The following is an 18,542-nucleotide window of genomic DNA, read 5'->3' on the forward strand; positions in this document are numbered from 1 at the left end:
AGATATAGTCAAGAGCTAGCATATGGAATAGTCCACAGTCTGAACACTGTCTCCAAAGTAAATGAGGTTAGACCTTTCTATGTTCAGTGGGACACTGAACTAACCACTTCCTAAGAATGCCTCTTTTCAGTTAATGATACTTTGTTCTTTCTAGTCGTGAAATTTGCCAGAAAAATCAGTTTCACCGTTTTGGCCAAATTAAAGCAAACTTTTATTAAAATGTTAACTATTCACGAAATTCCATCATGGTCAGGTCCCTCACCTGAAAACCTTTCCAGCTGAATGGCTTGGATAACACTTGTTGGCATGACTTAGAAGGGCAAAACCCATAGGCCACTGTACTTTGCCATGAGGCTTTGTTGTCAGTTTCCAGGAACTACAACTCCCAGAATACCAGGATGTCTATCACCTGGTCCTTGGGCAGGTGGGGCTAAGGGGTTAACCTCAGGCCTAACAGTTTTGTGTGCAACACTGAAGGGATTGAACACGTAGCGGAACCTTCTAATCTCATGTTCAGAGTAGTTCTATGAACATCAGTGATACCTCGACTCCTATCTTTATGAGGCTGCTAATTTTGAGACGAATCTTCAATGTGTGCTTCATAAGCAAGGGTCTTAGAGGGACTTAAGACTTTATTGCTTTTTGTTGAAATGATATGGGCTGCATGTATTTGTGGCTCAGGCTTGGAGATGTTTCTTGGCTTACTGGGTTTCTGAGGCACACCAGAAAGGACCTCTGGCCTCTTGCTTCTCCCAAATTGGCTCCAACCTCCCTGAGACAGAAAGCAAGGCGATTTTTTGGTTGGTAGGGTCCCAAGCATTCTGGTGAGAGGAATTTTAAACTGGGGCATCTTTTGGGAGGGCAGGATATGGGGCTTGCTTTGCCTTGAGGAAAGTCTGATTAAACGGGAGGCAGTTTGAATCTGTTGTTTTCAAACCAACTGCTTACTCTACCTGCTGGCTTTGAATCTGTTGTTTTCAAACCAACTGCTTACTCTACCTGCTGGCGCCCTGTGTCATCCAGGCCTCTACTCAAGGCCTTGGGTCTCACACCTCTCTCCTTGGAGCCCCTGGTGAAGCAGGAGGTTGTGACACTTCCCACTGACTAAGGTTGTAGAATCTGTTAATTTGTCAGAGGGGGAACTCCCTAGAGCCGCTAGAGACCTCGTGGAAGAATAAAGAGGCTTAGAACGTTTTGTTTGTGATAACAGGAGATAGTGAGGGGCAGTGCTCAGTCTCAGACAGAGGAAACATGGTAGGGAGCTTGGGCACACACAGGCCAGTCCTTAATCTGCTAATTACTGATCCTGTTAGGTTTTAGTCAAAGGCAGAGCGGTAGAAGCAGTTAGCTGGGTTGTAAAGGAGATCCTTCTGGGGAAACAAGAACAGGAAGGAAGAAAAGGACCCCTCCTAGGGGCTGGCTGGTGATTTCATTTTGAGAATTTTTGGAGGTGACAGCTACATTGGGAAGAAGGCAGGGACTGGATGTAGCTCCGTAGGCGGACTGCTGGCCTGGCATGCCAGAAGCCCTGAGTTTGATCCCTAGTGCTTCCTAAACTGGCTGTGGCGGAGCCTGCACTGACCCCAGCACTGGAGCAGCGAAGGAAGGAAGAGTAGGAGTTAAAAGTCGACCTTGGCTACTTAGTGATTTGAGGTCAGCCTGGGCTGCAGAAGACACTTTTGCAACACACACACACACACACACACACACACACACACACACACACACTAGCTATAGCAGCCAGCGCCACTAATAAGAGTGCACATTCTTGAAGGGGCTGACTTAGAGTGGGAGATCCTGGAAGGAAGGAGAGGAAGCGGGGGCAGTTTGGTTCTGCCCACGAACCTCTTAGCACGTCCAGCTAGAAGGCAGTATCAGCTGCTGTTAATAGCTAAGTATTGTTGCCTAGCCACGCACTTAAGTCTTACCTACTAAACAGGAAAGGGGGAAACAGAACATAACGCAGGTTTTTCGAAAATGGCAATTTCCCTAACATGTTAGAATACATTTTGACATTTACCAATGTTTCTAGGGTACTTGTTCTAAGAAAACTTCCAGAACCAAGAAGCCACAGCAGGTGCTGCTGCCTGAAAAGATAAATGAACAGCTGGCCTTGTTGGAGACACATCTACTCAAACTGACAAAGCAAAGTAATTTTTTCCCCTCTTGTATCTGTTTCGCATTGTTTCTTAAAACGAGAAACTGTTTTGTTGAAAGAATTAAGATGAGATTAGTGTTTGGTAAACCCTTTAAGGATTATACGGTGTGTCTACATTATACCATTAATCCTTACAACACGTTGTTAGTAAGAGCCCACTGTCTTCTACAGGTGCGCTCATGAAGATAAGGGACTTACTTAGGTTCGCGTGGCTGGCTTGGCCTTGGGCCTGTGTTTTCCAGCTTTAGAGTAGGTTTTTACAACCTTGGCACTCTTGTTATTTTGGTCCAGATAGTTCTTTGAGGTATCTTAGTTTGGGTTATTGTCACTGTGATAAAACCCCATGATCAAAGAAATTGGGAAGGAAAAGGCTTATTATTATTGGGCTTACACTTCCATATCAACCTTCTGTAGTCAGATGTTCCTCTCCCGTCCTACTGTTCCCAAATTGTAGCATGAATAATTAAAGCCCAGAGACAGATATTGGGGTTCAACCTGAAGATCAGACAAACAAAACAGCCAGCCACTAGAGAACTGTTACCTCTATGAAATCTTCAGACTGAAAAAAGGCAAGTTCCTGTCTCATCCCACCTTATATTTCTCTCTAGTGCTGGGATTAAAGGTGTGTGCTACAGCTGCCTGGTCTGTATGACTGACTAGTGTGGCTGTTTTACTCTCTGATCTTCAGGCCAGCTTTATTTATTAAAACACAAATAATATACTACTCTACCAAATACCCTGCGGCCACTTCCCAGATAATTGACTCAGAGGCTTAATATTACTTATAAATGCTTGGTCAATAGCTCAGTCTTATTACTAGCTAGCTCTTACACTTTAAGTTAACCCATATTCCTTATCTACACTCTGCCACATGGCAGCACCTTTGATAGCATGACATGTTCATCTCCTTCTGTGTCTAGCTGGCGACTCTGCCCTTCTTCATCCCATCATCTTAGTTTGGCTGCCCCACCTATACTTCCTGCCTGGCTACTAGCCAATCAGCATCTTATTAAACCAATTTGAATGGCAAATCTTTACAGTGTACAAGAGGATTATTCCATAACAATGTTCAACCTCAGGGGAAGTTAGGACAAGATCTCAAACAGGGAAGGAACCTGGAGGCAGGAGCTGATGGAGAGGCCATGGAAGGGTGCTGTTTACTGGCTTAACCTGCTTTCGTATAGAACCTAGGACTACCAGTCCAGGATGGCATTAACCACAGTGGGCTGGATCCTCCTCCATCAGTCACTCAATAAGGAAACTGCCTTACAGCTGGACCTTTGTTCTCAACTGAGAATCCCTCCTTGTGTCAAGCTGACATGAGACCATCCAGCACAGTAGGGTTGTCTCTGTCCTAGGCCCTGAAGATGTGGGATAGCATCCCTGGGCGCTGCTCATAGGAACAGAACACAGCATCCGTTGTATCGTGGTAACTGACTCGGAAGCTAACCTATTGGTGGTAGTGTTTAGGTTTTGAATTGAGCTGAAGTTTTAAATTGAGCCTGATGCTGTGTTGTTCTTATAAATAGTAAACCTAGTTTATGGAAAGCTGTAATCATTTAATCACAAGCATAAAAGTATAATTTCTTAAAATTTAAAGTGTTCTAAAATGTGAATTATTTATTCTCATATCAACAAAACTTTTACTAAGAAATAAAATGTATTATTAGCTACACAGTAAGTTCAGTAACAATAAAAATGTTTTTGTGAAGTGTCTCCTATGTGTGAGATACTATTCTAAATACATTATAAAAAAATCATACAAATTCTTTATGACAACCACATAAGGAAATTGCTCTCTTTTAAAGGCAAGAAAACTGAGGCAGAGATTCTAAGTATCCCTGCCCACCAAATTTCATAGTTCAAAAGTGTCAAGGTTAGACTTTAAAGCATAGCTAGACAGGCTGGTGCAACCCTGTAGTCACAGCACTCAGGAGGCTGAGGCAGTGGGACCACAGACTTCAGGCCAGCCTGGGCTACACAATGAGTCCTTGTCTTAACACCACGAAAACAGAACTTGGCACAGGCAGTCTGGCTCTGGTGGCTGTGCTGCACGTTGTGACTTTTAGAGGGACTTCATGGATGGTGAAGGGGCCCTCGTATGGCATACGTGCCTCTGTGAGGCCTTATCCATCGCTCCCACCCATTCTCTGCCTTCCTAAAAACTGTTAGGTTATATTCCCGAAGCCAACCGCCAAGTTCCATTCCCTTCTTGGGACACTTATGCCGGACTCATTCCTGAGGCTAACCACCAGGGTCTAGCTGCCAAAGTGTGAAGTCTCCATTGGCTGTTCTAATTACCATGCCCAATCAAAACTAAACACTTCACCCTACAGGGCTTCCTGCTTTACCTTTATAAACCACATTTTCCTCTGGGCCACTCCTGTCTCCTCTCTCTCCAGAGGCAGTTGTTTGTCCCTCGGGACAAATACACCTTGCCCCCTCCCCTGTTCCTTGTTCCTTTTTCCTCATCCCCCGTCTCCTGTCTTTGTCCCTTATTCCCTGCCCTTTGTCCCTCTGGGGGTAAATGAATCTCCTTTGTGCCGAGAACTTGGTGTCCTATGCCGATGATGGTCCCTTCAGATGGGCTTAATATGCCTGCTAGATCTGTTGGAGGTTTCCTTACATTTTAATGGGAAGGAAAGTAGATAATTGATCTTCTCTCATACTCCAAAATATGATATATTTGATATTTTAAAGCTCTTGCTTTAGTATTTAGTTGAGTGTTTCCTCTGTTTTTAAAAACTTTCTCCAAAAGATGTGTATGTTTTGGTTGTTGTGATCCAAATAGAAACTGGAATTGACTAATATTTTTTTTACCCTAGTAACCTCCACTGAACTCTCCGGAGCAGAGGATCCGATCTTTCTTTACCCTGTGGTTTTGAACTGGTCGGTGAAAGGCTCCATGAAGGAAGGTGTGTGGCGGAAAGTGGCCGTGGTCATGTGCAGTCTGCTTCTGTTGTATGCGCGGTGTCTTCACCCATTGGGAATAGTGCAGCCTCTGAGAAACCTAAACAGGCGACTTGACGTCTGGGAAGGACGAGCCTCCCCAAGTGGCTTTGAAGTGAAAGGTGCCATTATGCAACCGACAAAAAGAAGGGCCCTGGGAAATGCGGTCCTCACTTTAGGAATTGAGCTCTGAAGAGATGCGGGTTTTCTGTTTAGCTCTGAGTGACAGGTGGCACAGATCAGGATGAGATGTGACCGGCACTTCCTTCCGACAGCCATCCGTCACAAGCAGTTTCAGTTAAGTTGCTCTTAATATTGAGATCTTTGTAGAATAAACCAAATATTCGGTTGTGAAATACGAGTGGCTATTAAATAAAGCAGCAGCTCATCCCACAGGTACTCACTCCTTCAGTGCTTACAGCAAGAAATCTGACCAATCTGGGGCTCATCCCTGGAGAACAGCAATCCTCCCCCTCGTAGCAGCCATCAACTGCCTGTAGTTCTCCATCTAAGGATGGGGCCTGTGCCCCATGAGATTTCCCTCACCCTTCTTGGGTGTTGATTGGTGCTGTCATTGTGCAGACTGAGGTAGTGTTGCGATTTCAATGGGCGTGACTTCCCTGCCATATCTGAAAGATACAGTGTCACCGCAGACTTCCCGGTCTTTTGCTCTTACATTCTTTCTACCCTGTTTTCCACAATGTTCTCTGAGCCTTTAGCACAGGGGCTTTGACATAGACGTATCAGTTTGGGTTGGGTGCTATGGCTAGCTGTCCTCTGTGATTTGACCAGTTGTGGCTCTCTATAATGATCTCCCTCTCCTGCCAAAGGAGGCCTCTTTGATAAGTGGTGAGAGCTGCATTCATCTGTGAGTGTAGTTGGTTTTTCAATACCAAATAGTCCTAAAATCATAGACATATAGCAACACTATACAGACTCACTAGGTTGTACTTACATAAAATTATTGGTGTGTGTGTGTGTGTGTGTGTGTGTGTGTCTGTCTGTCTGTCTGTGAACAGCAATAATTAAAAAAAACATGATTTTAATAGGGAATGGAGCCCCCTTCATTCCATGGAAATAGGAGAGGGAGGGGAGGAATGGTGTAATTATATTTTGATTAAAAATGAAATAAATATGGTGGAAATTCGAAAGCAGATCAGTCAGTGTGCCTGCTGTGACTAAACATGGTTAGCCCTAGGAACCTTTTGGCACCCATTGCCGGGGGACACTGGTAACTCTCCAATGAACTTCTTGTTTCCTTAGTCATGAAATTTAAGCAAAGACCGAGATTCCTTGAGTTCTTTACACAAGTTATGCTCAAATGTATGAACGATGAAAAGTTTCAACTCGTGGTGGAGACAGTGGCTCCAGTGTTTGACTTCTTGAGAAGGTACTTGTGATGCTAGTTCTGCAGATGTCAGCAAATTTTACAAAGGTAGATGGAAAAAAGTGTGGGGTAAATGCAGCTGAGCTGATAGACGGAGAAGGTTTGTGTCTCAGTGGGTAACTAATCGACTAACTGTAAAAACACTGATGTAACTGAACTAAGAACCCAGACCAGAGCACGTTCCCATCACCAACACAAACAGAACAGTCTATTTCCATTGGCCGGTATGAGTAACAGCATCTCCATAGGCTGCGAGCGCCTTCTCGTGGGAGGTTTAGAATTCAGCTTTGCAGTTGCTCTGCCCATGCGTTGTGTGTTCATGATTCTGAGTAATGAGCAGAGCCATTCCTCGGGGGTTTCATTGTGAAGTTCTTAGGAGTAAAAGGGCTTGAATCTGCCCCTCTATTTCCTAAGGTGGAAAGATTGTCTTTACTCTGAAAGAAAATTATAATGTCCTCTGCCAGTTATAAGCAATGCCAGATACATCCACTGTGTATTCAGACCCCTCGTCTGTCATCATGGAGTATAAACCTATCTGTTCCATCTGAGTAAAAATAACAGCAAGGAACATGAGGTCTATTTTAAAAATGGCACCAAAAGAGGAGAGACCCCACACAGAAGCGTTCTTTCTAAAATAGGCACCTCATTTATGAAAGCCAGAACATGGGATATCTGAGTATAATATTTTGAAAAGATGGAGGAGACTGTGAGTCTGTTGAGTATAAGCAGCTGTGGTAATCAGAAAAGTGGTCAGAATTATAAAGCTGTATTCAGTTAAAAACCAGGCAAGACTTGTGAAAAGTAGAAGTTGTTTTCAGTGTTTGGGCAAGTTGCGAGGACCATGAAAGTCAATAATAAATGATGATGACGATGATGATGATGGTGATGATGATGGTGATGATGATGAGGATGGTAATGATGATGACAGTAGCCCTTCTAGAAGGTAAACAGGTGAAGCGAGTCATGAGCGCCATCATAGCGGCATCACAAATACCTGAGCCTGAAGACTGAGCAGTGCAGCGGACTTAGTGCGAGTTGTGTAAACTCAGGTCAAGGACATGATTTTGGATGTCTTCACCAAGTTGGGGTGGATAAGGACAGACCTAAAGAGGAAAGATACAGACATACGTACATAATTAATAGGATAAATTTATATTTCCAACCTGTAGAGAATCGAGATATCTCTTTAAATCAAGAAGAATGAAAGCTTCTAGGAAGCTAATGATAACAAGAACCCAGCCTATCAAAGGCAACCAGAGCAGCAGCTGAGGACTCGTCCTTAACCTTAGAATCTTCTGCTGCTGAGAAGGAAAGATGAGCTGAGGGGAGTTCTCATTACAGTCAAGAAATTAAAAAAAGTGAATTGAAGAAAGACATAAGAAAAAAATAAAAGCAGAAATGAATCAATTACAAGTTGGCTTTAAGTCAGTTCAGTCGCCACAAAGGATCATTTTTTAGGAATATGAAGAAAATTTTAAAAAGTTCCACGAGGCATAATAATAAAAGAAGAAACACGGGTCATGGGAAAAGAAAATATACTTTAAAATCTAGCTGAAATCCATGGTTATCTGGAAAAATGTGTACAACTGAGAAAAGTGGCAGCAGCATTTGGCTAGCTGAGATTTGTCCAGGGCAGTTGTTTTATATTTTAAAGTGGGATGAACACTTTTCCTTTAGCGTACAGCTATTCCCCACATAGTGATGAAGCTTCCCAGCAAGCCCAGTTCAGGGAGTAAACAAATAGAAAAAGTACAGCCCAAGTGTACTGAGCAATATATAAAGGCAGAAGTCCAAGGTAAATGCTAGTATGTGAGCTCAGCCTTAAAATAAAGATTTTATTCTCCATGCAGATGGAGTAGGAGATAGGAAAATGTAATTATCATTGATAGTTAAAGGATCCATTAAGTGTTGTCTAAAACTTATGTGGTAAATTCAATGATTCTTCTTGTAAAATGAAAATCAGATGATTTTCTATTAAATTAAGCCCCAAACTAGGAAACCTATTTTATCTTCTGACAATTAGCATTGTTCTGAAAGTTCTTGCCATTATATTAAGAAATTGGAAGTAGAGTTTTTATGCTCACCACAACACGGAGAATTAAAAATGTTTGTTAAGTGGATTCCACAGTGAAATACTCTAAAAATGGAGACACTGGCAAGTAATTGTTTCTTTTAGCTTAATCTAAAGATAATTAGCAAAAAAAAAACCGTTGAAATTCGTAGGTTAGATTCAAAATCAATAACTTTCCTGTATGAACTTGAAAGTTTAATGAAAAATCCAGTTTTTACAGAGTACATGACCAAATCAACTAGAGATTATGTGGGAGTCTTGACTAATATGAAGAGGAGACCAAGCATAATTTTATATAAGACACACATATGCATTTTACATATTATATGTAAAATTAAAAGTCGGTACCTCACTTTCTAATTAGACACACTTTTGTAAAGGTTTCTAGTATCTTAAAATTGCTTTGTTGGTTTATTATAATTTCAATATGAATTCCTTCAGGTAAATTGTAGGATGGTCTAGAATCATGAATGGTATTTGAAAAATAACAATGAAAAAAGATCAGACTGTCCAGTAAAGATCAAAGAGTCCTGCTTGTGAAATAATAGAGAACCATTGGGACTTCCTTGTTGGAGACAGATATTAATAAAAGTAAACAAAAGAATGTAGAAGTCACAAAATGAATATTAATGTTGAGGACATATCAATTTGAGACTATGATTTACCCAAACACATCGTAACCATATAGGAAGCCCTCAGAGCTGCACAGAGCTGCAGGGGCTGCAGAAGTGGAGGAATTCCATATGTGTGATGGATGAGGGTCGTGCTGTGCACAGATGATGATGGAGGATGATGGAGAGCGCTCATCTTTGACCTCCTCTCCCTCCCACCTCTTCTTACAATAACACGGCCACCTCCACCTTAACCGTTTGGCACTGTGAGAGGAGAAATACCAGTTTCAGGGTGCAGCTTGGAAGTGAAGGAGTCCCCATGTTCCCAGCAGTCGCTGGTCCAAACACCAGCTTGGCTAGATGAAATATCTGCCTAATTAACCGGGGGTATTCTCAGAATTTCTACAGCTGCGTGGGAGCCCATTCAATCAGAGGGTCCAGGATCATTTTCACAGAAGCGAGGGGTCGGGGATTACTCGGTGGATGTGAATACTTTCTGGATAGAGACGCATGAGAGCATTTCTAGCATCCACGTGAGTGACCAAGCACAGATGCAGCTCTAGTACCATGGGTGGTGGGGACATAATTGCTGGGACTTTCTGACAGCCAGCATTAGTCAAAAATAGCCATCCCTAGGTTCAGAGAGAAATGCTGTCACAAGGGAGTAGTGGGGAGTCGGAAAGATCAGATTGGAGTATCACATGTCACTCGCTGACCACCGCGTCTGCATAACTGTTCATTCAGACACACATGCACACACACACACACACACACACACACACACACACACACACAGATATAAATTGTAGTTTGTAGTTTGCAAACTGTAGTATGATGCCAACCATTATTAGAAACAAAGTACGTTTTGATCATACAGTGTTTTCCAGCCCAGGCAGGAACTAGCTATCAAGGCTCATTCAGTCATTGTATTTACCTTGTAGCTTTGCATTTCATTCAAGATTTTGGTTCCTATTCATCATGTTAGAACAGGATTTTGTGCAGCAAGGATTAGAAATTCTAGAAAATGCATACATTTCAGGAAAACTACTGACAAATGTCAGACACAAGATCCTGAGAGAACGGTGTCTGGAGACCAGATCCGCCGGGAGCCTTGATGGAAAAATTAGGCTGAGTGCTCCTGAGGGGAAGGGGGGAAAACGTTTAGCAAATGACAGTGGTGGTTGGGAGTTCATGCAGGATGGAACTAAAAAGAATGAAGTCGGTCTGAGGCAAGACAGTTTGTCTGGAGCCACTGAGATGTGGCTTTTGTCTTGATAGCTGAGGGAAGTAGCTATAGATCATTTTCAGTCCAATCCCGTCCACCTACACCCTACTTTCGACTCTTCTTTTTCCCCTGTGGACACTCGCCCTTGTCACAAGTTATCAATGTGAATGACATTGTACTGTTAAGGGGCCAGCTGCCCTTCATGTCCAGGGATCCTCACCCGATTGAAGCATGGAGCGGGTTGTCTGAGCACCCTCCTTTCTCACAGTTTCAGGGACAGTGTTAATTAGAAATTTAGGACTCTGGGATTGTTGCCACCTCCAGTTTTTGCCTAATTTTGACCTTTTCTTTTTGTGTGTGGATTAGGAGAAACGAGTCCCTCATTGGAGTAAAAAGGTTAAAATGCAAGGACAACGTCTTTTGTAAGAAGACACCCAAGTCTCCCAAGAAGTTTAAAGCCATAGTCATCGAGATTGGAAGAGTAAGTTTTTAAAAAATGTGTTTTAATAATTAATAAAATCAATGAAGATTAATAAATATATTATTAACATATTGATAAAATTGATGAAGATAATATATATAGAGATTGTTGATTATATTTTGTTAGAATATGAAAGAGAAAGAAATACCAGTAGGCATAATTTTATAATAAATGATAAATTCTTAAATAATCATAGATGCTCTCATAATCAGATATTTTTGTCTAAAGCATCCATTTTTACTTTTTATAGCTACTTATTTACTTTTACATGTATGGGCATTTTCTCTGCATATACATCTGTGTACCAGGTGTGCACCGGTGCCCACAGAGGCCAGATGAGGGCCTAAGATCCCCTGAACTGGCGTTACAGATGATTGTGAGCCAACATATGGGTGCTGGGAATCAAACCCAGGTCCTCTGAAAGAGCAGCAAGTGACCTCTGACCTCTGCTGCTGAATCGACTCTCCAGCCCCGTGATAGTGATTTTCATTAAAGGACGTAGGAAAGCCGGTGTGTCTCGGGTCTGAAGATAAGCCTCACGTTATGGGGAGATAATCCCTTTATGTTCCGGTTTTGACTTGTAATATCTGTTCTCTTTTCCATGAAGAGTATAGATGGGCTACAACGCAGAAAAAAGAAGAGAAAGGAAACTCTCAAAGATTTCTTTGTCAAGAATCCCTCCATTTTTGAACTGTCGGAGCATGAGAGGTATTGATGAATTGTCCACACTGCTCTGGGATGTTTACTCCCTGCGGGGCGCTGATTTGGGTATCGGGGATATACGGGGAAACCCGATATGGCGCAATAATCAAACCCAGTGGTTTGCACTCACAAAGAAGACATGAAAGTGTGTGTGTGTGTGTGGGGGGGGGGGTTGAAGGAAATGACTCTAGTGGGAGGGGGAGGGAGACGAGAGAGGTGATGGAGGGCCAAATGGCTGAAGTTCATTATATAAATGTCTGAACATGTCAAGGAGCAACCGCGGGAAAACATCAATGTTTTCAAGGCGCTTGCGTGCTAATGTTAGAAGTGCAGTAACCAACACAAATCAGAGACAGCTGTGAAAAGGCTATGGTATGAGTGTTGGCTACAGAGCCACCAGTGGCCGCCAGGAGTCAAGAGCAAGTTACCGATGGACAAAAGTTTAAAAAGATATTTATTTTTATTTCATGCGTATGAGTGTTTTGCCCTCACATGTGTGTGCACCGTGTGTGCAGTGCTCATGAAGGTTGGGAGAGGGGACCCTGAATCTGGGGTCACAGCTGCCGAGTTCCATGGGGGAGGTGCTGGGAACTGAACCCGGGTCCTCTGGAGGATCAGCCAGTGCTCTCAAATGATGAGCCATCTCTCCCCCTAAATGGTAGTCTCTGAGATGGTGCCGTTGATCGGATCATCTGTTCTCTAACAGTAGATTCTCTTGTCACCGACGCCTTTGTTATTTACTGACTATTCAGGGAGGGACTTAGTTTTGGGACCTCTTCTCTGTCCCGTGAGTCTGTTTACCTGCTTTCTGAATCAGTAACCTACTATTGCAATTACTCTGGCTCCGAAGGAAACTTACTGTCTGATAGAAACCGCCCCTGCAGCACGTTGTTTTCCTTCACTCAGGCCTAGAATAATCTTCTCCGAAATAGTTCACATAGCTTGCTGTGTAACGGGAGGAATTCTACTGTGGATTTGAAAGGAGAACTGAATATATATGCCAGCTTGGGAAGTTTGGTTTGGTTTCTTTGCAACACCACGTCTTTCTTGTAGAAGACAGACTACATCTTAAGATCTTGTGATGTTTTTTGGTACATTGGGTGGTTTTTCCCCAGATATGCTGCCTGCCTTTTCTTAGCTATATAAGGCTTTTGTATGGATTTTAAAATTACTTTCTAAATTCTTCTATTATTTGAATAGAGATATACTAGAATCCTGGTATGTAGATTGTCTGCATAGCATGATCCTTTACTCCTGGGCCCAAGTCTGTCCGTGTGGATGGCCCCAAGGTCTGAATCATTCTTCTCTAATCTTCAAGCCCCTTGTTTCCTTTTCTCATTACTGACAGGCTAAGAACTCAAGTATAATCCCGAAAATCCTGTGATATGGACATTCTTGTAACATGTATGTTAAGATACTTCTTTTTCAGATAATTGAAGATTTGTATGCATTTTTTGAGAGACAGACCCAAGAAGCTCTTTACTTAGTTTCCAAGGGACTCTGTGACTCTTTACAGTATCACAAACAATCCAATGGCTTACTCAGAGTATAGCAACTTTATGTGAATCCATACACGTCTCCCTCAGTATATATATATATATATATGTTTAGTTCTGTGCAATCTGTAGGACATATATGGCCATCACCACCATGGTGATAGGTCTTGTTGTTAGGGTACAATTCAATATTAAGTTGCTCTCTCTACTTCGTGCAATTGTGGACTGGCTTGTCTGCACTAAAGAATGTGCCCTGTCCTGCTCACCCCTGGACTCTTTTGTCTTCTAGTGGAGGTCCTGGAGGCTCTTCTTAGCCTCTCGAGGAGAACTGGCCTCCCTACATAAGTACAAGATTCATTTTGTTTTGACAACAACACTTTAAATTTTTAGAATAATCATTTAAAAGATTCATGGTTTTGGTAGAAAAACTAACCTATTACAATAATGGAAAGCCCAGAAGCCTTGAATTAAAGGACTTTTGTTAGCCAAATTTCATATATTCAGAACTGAACAATAATGTCAAGAGTATGTATCAGAGGGAAATATAGGTAGAGGTCATGACAGTAGAAAGGTGTCCAAGAGAGGAAAAAGGGGGGCTTATAGGAAGAGGGTGGGGAGGGTGTTGGGCACATATAATATAAAGTAGAAAAGGGAATTACTGGGGGTTGAAGGGTACAGCAGTGGGGGGGGGGACAGGGAGAGTGGGGAAAGAGGCAGGTATGAGATGGCAACCAATACCAAGGATGTATAAAAATGCAGAAAGGAAACCCATTGTTCTATTTTAAAAAATGCATTTGTTCCTCCTTTATTCTGCAGATACATGCTAATTCTAATATTTGCCTTCCTCCCTCTGTTTTCCCCCCTTTCCCTATTATGTGTGTGTGTGTGTGTGTGTGTGTATGTGTGCACACTGATTTAGATTCAGAACATTTCTTAGAGAGCACAGGCTCTCCGTTCTCAGCACTGCAGCTTGAAACAGGATAGCCTGGAGGCCTTGATGAACAGAGATGGTTGGGTCTGGCTGGCCCCAGGCATCTAAAGCAGGTGCAGACAGAAAACTGTAATTTCTAACAGATTCACAGGTGATGGCGACGCTGCTGGTCCTAGTGAGAGGGGCTTTTATAGGGCAGGATAATTTGACCTGACCTGGTTGGACCTGATCTCTGTCTGTCTGTCTGTCTGTCTCTGTTTGTCTGTCTGCCTGTCTGTCTATCATCTAGTGTGTGTATGTGTGTGTGTATGTGTGTGTGTATTTGTTAACTTTTTAAATGTATGTCACAAAGAATGGTGTTGTCCAATGGGACAGTGTTATTATATGCTTCACAAAATAGACCGTTTTGAAGAAACAAGGTGATGCCCACTAACAACTAGTTATAAATGTAGTTAAACTACTCTGATAGTTTTTTTGGGTGTGTGTACATGAGGTATTTTGTCCTGATCCTCCATTCGAGGGTCAGAGGTTGACATTGAGTGTTTTCCTCAGTTGCTCTTTACCTCAGTTTTTGAGTCACGGTCTCACTGGGTTTGGAGCTTGCTGATTGGCTAGACTGGTTGGCTGCCGAACACGAGAGACCGTCTTGTGACCACCTCTCATGTTGGAATTACAGCTGTGTGCCACCACATCCACCTTTCAGTGTGGATTCTGGGAATCCAGACTCGTCTTCGTGACTGCATAGCAAACAGTTTACCAGGTGATCTGTAGGAATTATTTTTGAAAAGATTAAATGTTTGCTATCTTTTAAAAATTTGAACTGTCAGGCTGGAGAGAAGGCTCAGTGGTTAAGAGGGCCGACTGCTCTTCCAGAGACCCGGTCTGTTTGTTATTCTAGTTCCAGGGGGCCTGAAACCCCCAACAAAACACCAATGTACATACAACAAAAACAAACAAATTAAAAAACTTGAACCATTATAATGCTTTGAAGGTGGAGGCAGGAGGATGGAGAGGTCAAAGCTAGCTTGGGCTACATAGTGAGATCCATTCTCTGAAATCAAAATCAGGCTCAATTATGAACTATTAAATACAGGTTGACTGTTTTCCCCTCTTAGTGGATTGAGTGTGTTTATTTTTGAAGTTTTTTCTTCTACATTTGATTGAAATTTTATTTCCTGTAGAATCTAACTAATGTTAGGCAAAATCTTGCTCCATTTTTCCCCCTTAAGGACTGATATAGAGAAATGAAGCTGTTGTTTATATTGAAAAAACTGATCAACATGAACACTGCATAGCTTGTGTAATCCCAATGGCCTTTTGATTATGGAAAAGCAAAGCCCTTGTTTGAACTGAAATGTAGGAGACTCTTGAAGGCAATTAAGTAGCGTCCCTGTCCCCTGTGCTTCTCCTTGCAGCCTTTCTTCCATGCTATTTTACGTTTTGAGAACTGAGGAAATGGTAAATGAGCCAAACATTTGCATAAGGGTAATCATGGTATATTTTGGACCTCATGGTATATTCTGTCCAAATTGGGATCCTTCCTCTTCCTCTTCCCTCTCCTCCCTTTCTTCTTTCTTTTATTTTTATTTTTATTTTATTTTATCTTTTAGCTTTTTGAGACAGGGTTTCTCTGTGTAGCCTTGTCTGTACTGTAACTTTCTCTGTTGGCCAGGCTGGCCTTGATCTCGGAGAGTGCCTGTCTCTGCTGCCCAAGTGCTAGGATTAAATGTGTGTGTCACCACCGCCCAGCTGGAATCATTTTTCTTTATTTAATGTTTATTTTAAAGAATTTAATTATTTCTGTATAACTTCAAAACATCTTTTTCCCTTGGCAGAAATAAGAGAACGGATGTTAAAAAAATGGCATACCGAAGCCTGACAGATAACTTGAATCCCATAATATTAAATTATGTTAAAAGAAAGCGGTTTCACCAAATCCTTCTTGAAGAGCTCCCCTGGAGAGCACAGATAAACCTGTACCTGGCTAGCGCACACTTCCACTTGTTTTTACTGAAGCTGACGGAGCGCACGAAGATGAGGTTCAGCACTTCGCATTCTATTGTCAGGTATGGAAGGACACTGGAAAGTCATACTCCGTTCATGCCATGAACAGGAACTATGCACTTGAATGCTTGAGGCCTCAATGTAGCAATGTTTCCAGGATGGTGCACTGTTTTTTTCCATTTTGTTATGATGGTTTCTTTGCCAAACAAATGCTAAGTCATGTCTCACGTGGTGCTAATTTGCCAACTTTTCGAATATGTTTACCGTATAGCTTCTAGTGCAAGGGTACCTCCATAACAACTGTTGACATTAGCAGGCATCCTGTCACTATTGCTTTCATTCAGAGGTCTATCTGAAGCCTGCAAAAACAGAGATCATAATTCCGTTTCTTTTTTTAAAGTGATAAGATTTCGCAGAATCGCTGCATTCAAGTGGTCAGCCAGCTGGACACGACGGCTACAGTTATAGTACTGGGGCCGGGGTGGGAGGATGGCAATAGCCTAGGCCGCAGAGTGAGCCCAGGGTCAAAGAAGCAATCGTCGGCTTAGTAGCATGGCCATGGCAGTGAAGAGACAGGGTTCCTTGGTACCCTCTGTGTACCGAGACGGCTTCTTCAAGTTTCCTTGTCACATGTCACCCACTTTGCCTGATGGCAGCACAAGAAAGCAGTCAGTGGTCAAAGTTAGGCTAGGGCGAATTTGCTCCTGCCAGCTTTGATTTTATTCCAATCATTAGTGGGTATTTATATTTGTAAGATTTATATTTGTATTTATTGTGCTAGACAGTGTTGATGTATTTATTGCCTGTAAATAGTCATTGTACTTATTGTATATAGTTTTCTTATATTAATTATAGCCTTTTATTCTAGACAAAAAGGGGAGAAAAGAAACATGGTTATGGACATATTCTAAGCAGGAGGTATCTTCACTGAATTGTACTTAAACTGTGTGATTTTATTATTTTAGTAGTCTTTATTTATTGCACTCGTAACTATTAAAGCCAGGGCCTTACACTTATTAGGCAACTAATCTACCACAGAGCCGGTGCTCCAGCCCGACATAAATTATTGCTGTTGAACTCAAAGCAAGTAGAGAGACCTTATTCTCATCTTCAAGAATCCTTCTAGGGAAGGGTACAGCGCCAAACAGTAGAGTTACATATATAATCTCAGCAGTGTGTGGTAAGGTGCTGGGGCTGATTACCTGCCAAGAGAATTTATGGTCTAAAATCACAACTACAAATGGTTTAAAAATAAAAACTGGCTGTATTTAAGAGAGTTCCGTTTTGGTTAGCTGGTTATGTTGTTGTTTCATCTGATCTATATTATATATTATTAATTTATATACTATATTGCATATATTTATATATTATGTATATTATTTATATAGAGATACAACTTATTTTTGGTTCCCTTTTCAGTTTCCGATCATGTGACCCTAATCTCTTCTCACTGTACCATTCTGGAGTAATGTTACCAAAAGCAAAGCTGACTGTAGACAGCTACAAAGCAATGCTCGATGTCCTGATGGCCACTAAGAGAAAGAAGCCCAACCAGCCCACAGCTAAAGAAGGTGTGTTTGTTGACCACTATATTAATTGCCTCTAAGTTTTTATTTACTAACACAAACATAGAATATCTCACGTGTATGTGTGTGTGCTTGTTGAAAGAGAGATATACATGCCATTTTCAAAAGCCCAGCAGTTTAGTCATGTTGGTGAGTTTTGGTAATCACTTTTCGTGACTTTAACAAGTAAGGATTTAATGTTCCACGTAAATCATTTTGAACACTCGGCAAATATAATTCTCTTTTGCTAAGTATTGGCAGACTCTGGCTGCTCAAGCTAGGGGAAGACTTGCTAGCAGGTATGATGTCTTAGTGAAAGTCACTTTTCAAATAGGTTCTGTCAGTGGCCTGATATTGACAGGTACAAATACAGTCTTGGGAGCAGATTTTGTACTTGAGATAGTCTACTATTGCCTTACAGGCTCCCATTTGTACCTTCTGTGAAAGTTCACTTCAAGGCAAATGAAATAATATTCTGTTACAGGGTCAAGTTTGCAAGTTTGTGTTGCGGAGACACAACAGGCATAGAGATCTTCCTATCTGGACGCTGCACTGACTCTTGCCTGTCAAATTTGGTTGATTTTAAACCCTTGTCTGTAAAGATGATAGAGCCTGGAATATTATTTTTAACCAGCAGGTTTTCTATCTTGACTTCCACATATTTCACAAATAAAAACGTGTTTCTAATATCTTGATACTATTAAAAATTCATGTATGCATATTTTTATTCTGGCATTAAAATAGTTTATGTGTATTTTGGCTGCATGTATGTATGTGCACCATGCATATGTATAATGCCAGTGGCGGCCCAAAGAGGGGATTGCATCCCCCGGGACTGGAGTGGCAGGTGATTGTAAACCTCCATGTGGGGCTAAAAATTGAGCCCAGGTTCTCTGGAAGAGCAGTTAGTGCTCCTGACTGCTGAGCCCTCTCTCGGATCCCTTAATGCTGTCATTTAAGCA

General features: G+C 41.9%; 1 protein-coding gene across 2 annotated transcripts in view; it reads left to right on the forward strand.

The window, feature by feature from the left end:
• Positions 1 to 18,542, forward strand: part of Cfap54 (cilia and flagella associated protein 54) — a 270,869-nt gene that overhangs the window by 93,654 nt on the left and 158,673 nt on the right. For both annotated transcript variants that reach the window (XR_015736721.1, XM_087901949.1), the window contains exons 28-34: positions 2,033 to 2,150; positions 4,984 to 5,073; positions 6,371 to 6,497; positions 10,768 to 10,882; positions 11,490 to 11,590; positions 15,847 to 16,077; positions 17,435 to 17,586. Coding sequence is in view for 1 of the 2 variants with exons in the window: in XM_087901949.1 (XP_087758075.1) it covers positions 2,033 to 2,150; positions 4,984 to 5,073; positions 6,371 to 6,497; positions 10,768 to 10,882; positions 11,490 to 11,590; positions 15,847 to 16,077; positions 17,435 to 17,586 (934 nt within the window). In the remaining variant the exon portion in view is untranslated. The remainder of the gene's footprint in view (positions 1 to 2,032; positions 2,151 to 4,983; positions 5,074 to 6,370; positions 6,498 to 10,767; positions 10,883 to 11,489; positions 11,591 to 15,846; positions 16,078 to 17,434; positions 17,587 to 18,542) is intronic.

Source organism: Myodes glareolus, chromosome 26 (genome assembly GCF_982192425.1).
Source record: "Myodes glareolus chromosome 26, mMyoGla1.1, whole genome shotgun sequence".
In the NCBI taxonomy this organism is placed as follows: Eukaryota; Metazoa; Chordata; class Mammalia; order Rodentia; family Cricetidae; genus Myodes; species Myodes glareolus.